The sequence below is a fragment of the Atta colombica genome, unplaced genomic scaffold (genome assembly GCF_001594045.1).
Source record: "Atta colombica isolate Treedump-2 unplaced genomic scaffold, Acol1.0 scaffold254, whole genome shotgun sequence".
NCBI lineage: Eukaryota > Metazoa > Arthropoda > Insecta > Hymenoptera > Formicidae > Atta > Atta colombica.
Genome location: NW_017259353.1, coordinates 2,104,279 through 2,112,170, shown reverse-complemented (window position 1 = coordinate 2,112,170; position 7,892 = coordinate 2,104,279). Strand labels below are relative to the sequence as shown.

General features: G+C 32.2%; 1 protein-coding gene across 2 annotated transcripts in view; it reads left to right on the top strand.

The window, feature by feature from the left end:
* LOC108689036 (diacylglycerol O-acyltransferase 1) overlaps window positions 1–5,800 on the top strand; it is a 102,866-nt gene extending 97,066 nt beyond the window's left edge. For both annotated transcript variants that reach the window (XM_018195632.1, XM_018195631.1), the window contains 3 exons: window positions 654–832; window positions 4,539–4,689; window positions 5,143–5,800. In XM_018195632.1, the coding sequence (XP_018051121.1) occupies window positions 654–832; window positions 4,539–4,689; window positions 5,143–5,319 (507 nt within the window). In that variant the 3' untranslated portion in view covers window positions 5,320–5,800. The remainder of the gene's footprint in view (window positions 1–653; window positions 833–4,538; window positions 4,690–5,142) is intronic.
* The last annotated feature ends 2,092 nt before the right edge of the window (window positions 5,801–7,892 follow it).

The following is a 7,892-nucleotide window of genomic DNA, read 5'->3' as shown; positions in this document are numbered from 1 at the left end:
AATACGTATTAATATTATATAAAAATAAACTTAACATAAATAAATAAAGGAAATATCATATTCCGTCATAATGAGTCTTTTGATGTTTTAGCATGTGTAAATTTTTACAATTTTCAGTTTAAAAAATTGTGCGCTGATTATTTGTCAATCCTGAAACTTATTGTTAAATTAAAGCTATGCAATATCGCACATTAAAAAGAAGCAATTTAATATTATTAATCTTTAATAAGTATTTTTAAAGTATCGTAAATAATTTATTGTGAAAAATATCATCTCAGCTGCGATTCAAACCTAGAACTTCTGAATTCCGTGTGGGCATCTTATCAATTTGATTATCAAAACATAAATAAGTTTACCTTATATTAAATGAATTATATAAATAGAATACATTCTATTCTTGATGGATTAAGCTCTTAAAGCTCCTTCTTGATTCTGTTATAAATGACATTCTGCGAATGATATTTCATTTTCGTTTTTGTCATACGACAAATTTTTCAAGTCTGTTAATTAGCTATGAGATAGAGAGATCTGAGGAGCTCTCTATTCTGTACACATTTGTCGTACGATAAAAACGCACAAATGAAATAGCATCCTGCAACTGTAATGATTTTAATCATTTACACTTATATATTTAATTTTTTTTATCGTTTCAGATACCAAATCATCTAGTATGGCTTTGCTTTTTCTACTTGACATTTCACTCTTCTCTCAATCTGTTGGGCGAGTTACTACACTTTGCAGATCGGAATTTTTACAGTGACTGGTGGAACGCTAACAATATCGATACGTTCTGGAGAACTTGGAACGCGCCGGTGCATCGCTGGGCTGTGCGGTGAATAAACCGTTTTATTTATAGCAATACTTGATATCAGAAGTTTCTTTATTATGATTTTTTATAAAATTAGTTGAAAATAGTTCAATTGCGCTATTGTTATTACATTCAGCTTATTGAGAGATAAAAATGCAATTTTTATTTAACTTTACATTAATAATAACAACTGTTTTTTAAATTTTTATAATTGATATAAACAAATATATGTTTCATTTAAAACATTATTAGTTATATTAGTTGAAATATTGCCATTTTTAGAAATGATAACGTGATTATCGTTATATTTTTAATATATTAATGACTGAATGAGTGAATTATTAGTATGAATTAATCCAGTAACTGGATTTATTATTAGAAAGCTCATTAATTGTAAGAAGGAACATTATAAAATGACAGCTTTGATCGAATTATATATGATAACTAATATGTGTTATTAAAAAGTCTATTAAGAAAAAATATGAAAAATGATAATATATAGATAGTCGTTTATTGAACGAAGTTGAATGTAATTAATGAATGTATGCGCATAAAATGCATGCAGCTAGATGTTTTTGATACATAGAAACTTCTCTTCTTTTACATAGACTGAACGTTAGATCATATTATCGTTATTGGCGAAAAATGTAATTGAATCTTCTTAAAGAGGAGCATACTTATTAACGAAGTTTAACCTCGGTTAGATTGAACAGAGAAAAGTCGATCAAAGATCCGACTTGTGACGGCCTCATCTCTTTACTTCTTCAACTATTTTTATCTCTTTCTCTCTCTTCCTCTCTCTTTCTCTCTCTTTCTCTTATATACCACTCCCTTATGCTATTTACCCTTTGCCATCTCTCCGTTCCGTAATACTCAGTTTCTCGCGTACCTTCCACGCTATAGAAGGAAAAACTCTTCCGGCGCTTTACTTTGCACCTTTGACTGTAGAGATAACATGATTATATAATAATGCAATACGCGTCTCGCTGAGGTTATTTCACAGCTATGACCGTCATTTCAACATAACATTTGTGCATCGTCTCAATAATTCTGACACGCTTTACCTATTACATACAAACATCAAGTAGGTAAGGAAAAATGTCGATCTCTAACACTTTGTGTACTCAATTTTCTTTGTGTAAAGTTGCAAAAATTTCATTAACCTAATAAGCTTGTCGACATTATAAGAATAGCTTGAGTTTTTACGTACAAATTTTCGCATAGTTATATACATGTATGAGGACATTATGTGAGACATTACATGAGAGACAGTTTTTCGTTTTATAAGATTGAGCTTCCTTGCGAAAACCTTTTATTCCGCCTAAAATGTCTCCTTCAACCCATACATCTCGGCTGTCGCCGCCACATTAGATTATACATCCCCCGCTCAATACAATCAGCGAACTTCCGAAAGACTTTTCTAGCGGGCCTTCCATCTTCTACGGTTACCCATCGCACGTGCACCTAACAACTCGAGCCCATAGTGACGACCTCCTTTCAAGAACGCGCTGGTTCTTTGTACTTTGAAAGTAGCCCAAAAGAAAGTTTAAATCCTTGTAAAAGTGGCCGTACGAAGTTCTTATTATGTGACCGAGAGAAAAGGGAATCGTCGGAATTGCCACGTACAAACTGCGCAAGGTTTACCATGAATGTCATGTAAAGAGTCAATCTACTGCTTTTCGTGAATATTAGAATATTAGAAATTTCGTGACGGGATACTTTGAGATTCTTACAAGGACTCCACATTTTTCTTTGATATCTCATAGTATAAGCTCAAGTAATATTTCTATTGTGTAGGAACTTAATTTGATCATGCTAAAGAGAATCGCGTTATTTAAGTTAGTTCCAAGAGACATGACGTAATGTGGAATAGTAGTCACCACTGCATAACAAGAGGGATTGTCTTATAGCGTATAATCCTTATAAAACGCGACACGTACCATGAGAATGACTGGCCATGCTCCCTTTTTAAATGACATAAAAATGGAGAAAAATAGGGATCGCTAAAGAGACGCCATGCGAGTTTTCGCGACATGAATTTCAAGCCCAGGCACTGCTCGCGTTTCCTTTTTACCTCGGCGACGCACCTGCCCGCTTACGTCGTTCGCCCGTTTCTTTTTTCCGCCACGACTGAGATACGCAGTTGCATTTGCAAACTGCGACTGGCACGCAGCCATAGTATACGCGGCAATATGCAGGGTGGTCGAGGTAAAAATGGAAATGCTCCCCAGAGTGAGAGATACGACAACATACAAAGGTATGTCGTTGTTGACGAGAATGTTGAGACCACTGCCGACGCCTTTTCAGATTTGTAATAGGAAAAGCCGATACGCATCGTGATGCACACTTAAGGCTGTTTATTCTTCGCGACGCTTATAATACCTACATAACTGGAGATATTCCCAAACGTCTTGCGCGAAGGAGACGTTCGCTTCGTTTGAAGGAAAAGAAAGCACGATGCAATGCGGAAGAAGGATCTGACGGCAACAAGAGTTCTGAGGATGCGTGTATGGCCCGAAAATCCTTAGAACTGTCGTCGTATCACCTTTGAATGTTCTCTGCTTTCTACTGCTTTCTTCTCATATTTTTTTCCCGTTCTCTTTCAGTACGTTCTTCTGCATTTTTGCTCTCTTTCCGACGCATCTTCACTGATAGCCAAGCGGCTAACGACTCTTTCCTGAGTTGCCCCGATTCTACTTGTTCGGCCATACAAACGAAAACGATAATGGTAGAGTGTTGCCAAACCGAAATGTTGCGAAACTTTTCTGAATATTGCTTTAATTTTTCGGAGCGACTTCGCGCCGTCGTACTTTTTGTTTGCCTTATCGGCCTAACGACTTTTGCATTCTGTAACACAACTACCGTCTGAGAGCGCGGATACCATAGAAATGCGTATTCCTTTGTGATAATAGTATTATCGGTATAATAAACGAAACGTGCTCTAAATATATTTTTTCCGGGTTTGTTACGATTAAAATCAGGATCTTTAATCTTTGATTAAACCTTTTTAGATCGTTTTCTATTATTGAATGTGCAATTTTGCCAGAACTACGTGACCAATATAAAAATATTAAAAGGACAGGAATAAAAAAAAGAATTCACATGATTCTAATATAAAAATACTTTTTATTTCTAAACAAAATCCACGAATGAAAATTTAATTATATTCCAATATATTAAGATATTTTTGTCATTATTGAATTAACGATTAATATAATTTGTGATGTTATTTCCAACTTTAGTTTATGATTATGTTTCAAGTTTGACAAATTGAAATGACGTGCTTTATAAAGAACTGAAAAATTTATTTGCAAAGCTGCTATGAATATAAGTACCAAGACCTTTTTAACTGAAAATAGGATATATTTTTCTCTGTTAAATTTCAGTTCATTATCTGATTGTGGTATTTAAGCTTAATAATTTTATTAACTTTATTAACGTTTGGTTTAAAACTTAATTTCACTTAACTTGATGATAATGTAAATTGTGTTTTTTTAGCTATGATTAATTACTAAATTAATGAATTTTGTAACTTTAAAAGTTATTTACTACAAAACCATCAGTGGTTAATTATAAATAGAAAAATGCGATTTAACATTACCATCAAGTTAACTGTAATCGCAAATTAACCAACAAATGAAAAACACGGTCTTAATTGATTTACTCTTATCAGTCTAATTTCCACTTATAATTTGAATATATTGTATTTTATTGATGACTTATGTTACAGACATCTCTATATTCCGATAGTAGAAATGGGCTATGGTAAAACCACGGCGTCGTTGACTGTCTTCTTTATTAGCGCTTTCTTCCACGAATATCTCGTCAGTGTACCCTTAAGGACATTCAAGATATGGGCGTTTATGGGTATGATGGGGCAGGTAAGAACTTCTTGCTTTTGCTTTGCGCCTCTTATTGATTGTGCAAATATTGACTCTATTGTCAAGAAATTCTTGTTGATTCCTCAAAGACTTTCTAGCTTTCTTTCGGCTTTAGACAATAATATTCTGGATTGCTGAAGGTTGCTGTTGGATCCTGGAAAATAAAATAAAGGATTCAGTCAAGCTGTAATTTTAAATAAATTAAACATAATCAGAGGAAGAATATGTATAAAGTAGCTGGGATTAAATTACTCTCTTAATAGACGTCAGTTAAGATGTCTTTAATTGTCATTGTAGATTTCATATTCCGGGATTTCAGACGTTGCAACATCATTTGCTATGCTTTACATGAAATTACGTGATGCACTACATCTTGTATGCACGTACAAGATCTACCCTGTCCGTTCCTAAGTACGGAAATTCCGGTCGTGCAACGCTAATTGTTCATTCTAGCTACCACTATCGGTGTTGAGCAAGATGGCGGAACGATACTACGGCGCCAGATGGGGCAACATCGTCGTATGGGCAAGTCTCATCATCGGGCAACCACTTTGTATAATGATGTATTATCACGATTACGTCGTAACGCATTTTGGCGAGATTCTGCTTGAGGACTATTCAACGATATAAGGGAACTAAAAAGAATGAAAACGTAGAAATGAAGAAAAAAGCGAGTTTCTGCTCTTCGAAGAAAGCAGAAACTCGCGATCGATTTGTGATTTCTTCGCGAAATTGTCGATTCTTTTTTCATCGATCGCGGATTCACGTAACTTCCGGCTTATATCTCGCGCGAATATACCTCGAATTGTTATCCCATAGTTTAATTACTGTGTGGCGATTTACATCCATTTATATATTTTGATAATACAAGTGCCTTAAACGTAACTTCGCGCTATATGAATAGTACGTCGAATATGAATGTTGAAGCGAAATCGAGATTATTGATCAAAAAAACTATTATGTTTCTTAAGAATTTTCTAATAATATTTGAAAGAGCTGTAAATAGTTATCAACACCTATATTAGGTGTGTACAACAGAACTTAATAATTTTTGTACAATAACCTCGCAGTCATGCTTCCACGCCGGAAGAGGCGAAATTGTTATCGAATAAACAAGATATTTCACATTGGTCTTGTTGAATTTCATCCCGTGTCCTTAAGAATGGTCACAGAGGGTCACTAGATTCGACCATTAGATATCCTTTCAGCCGGAAACTGAAGGACTGTCTCGTGGACCGTTGAAAAGACAGCTTTTTAAGGGTATAATCCGCACGTTCTTTTTCCTTAATCAATGAGACGAAAATCATACGTTGAGATTTATTTCTTGTCATATTCATACACTTCTTTCATATCATTTTGTGCACAAAAAGTAATATCTTTGCTAAATTTACGGAAACAATTATATAATCTATTGGACAAAGTATTGAGTGATTATTAAGTGAAGTTTTGAATCGTTTTGAAAAGTTTTATTTCATCAAGTTAGAAAGAATTTTCTGATTAATTCATTGCATTTAAGCATTATATATTTTTTTTAAATCTGTTTGTAATTTTTTAAATATTTTTTTAACGCTAAGTACATTACGCACTAATTATTATATAATATAATATAATTTTTAATAACAGTTAAATCTTCTTTCCATTTGTTTAATCCGAGACTAGTCATCTGATTTTTTTACTAAATAATTACCTGAACTGTTTTTATATCTTAATTAAAATTATTAAAAACATATTGTATATTTGTAAATTATTTTTTTATTTATTGTTATTAAATTATTTGAGAATACTATAGATATAGACTTAATCATAATTTTCTGTAAAATATAAATAAAAATAGAATAAATAATAAATGGAATAACGCGTTAAGTAATTTATTATAACAATTTTTCTAAAAAAATATATAGATTTTAATAAATAGAACGCTATTTTATTGCAGGTTTTTATAGAATTGCACATATATAAAGGTGAAGAACAATTATTAAAAAAGAAGAGAAATATTAAGTTAAACGATCCATATAAAATAATCGTTAAACATTTCGTATAAATAATATTACTACAATAGAGGTTAAACGATCCATACAAATGATATTTTACAACAAAGTTAAATGTTTTCGTCGCTGAAGTGTAAAAATATTCCAAATGACTATTCCCGGATTAAGAATCGTATTGTAAACATGTCATCAATCAAAAAAAGCATAAAAATGATGTTCAAGTAAAACTGAATAACCAATTGGTCGCTTGACAGGGATAGTTAGGATCATGTCACGAACGAAGAAGTTTAACCTTCGAAAGAAACGCTTCTTTGAGCTCTGACTCTTTTTTTTCCTCTCCGATGAATCTAGATACCATGATGATGACGTGTGTCCCTACGATGGCTAAATTAATGATGCTGGAAGACTAACGGTCTGAAATACGGTTTGTGTCAGAATGATAGATACAGTGTCCACAAAAAGCGTAAATTAGCGACAGAATTCTGCTTTTAAGGTAAGTTGTAACCAATTTCTTTTTAGCGAATATATATAATTCAAACATATTTGATAAGATTAAATGATACATTATCACAAAGGATATTTTGTGTTACCTTTGACATTAAGTCGCGATACATATTTTCTCTTAGGTATTAAGTAGATAAGGATTATGAGCATCCTCCTGAATATGATGCGTGTCGACCTTACTCAGAATCGCAATTTTCTAGAGCGACAGCACGTGTCGTACTAGTATATGTCTTGTCGTAAAAGAAAGTTGAAAGTTGTAACGTCAGTCCTATAATGTCATCATACGTTGTTTATTTCACAGAAATATTAGATATGCTAAAATTTAAAGAAATATAAAAGACATGACAATAAGTCAAAAAGAAGATTTTTTTTTTCAAGTTCATTTTTCTTAAAAAAGAAACAAAATGTATAAATATATAAATTAATTTACATGCTATATTAATATTTTCTGGATAATAAATATTATTGACATTTTTTATGAGAAATAGAAAAATTTTAAATAAATATAACAATAGAAAGCTTAAAATAGATATAAAATAATAAAAACTTAATAAGTAGATACAATTTTACTTTTGCTGTTTATAGATATTTGGATGATTTAATTTTTTATTATTGTGCACTGATATAGTTGTTATCTGTTACATTTAAAATTTTATAAATCAGAGAGCTATTGTAAAAAAAATATCAGTTCTTCAGAGTAGAATTTTATGA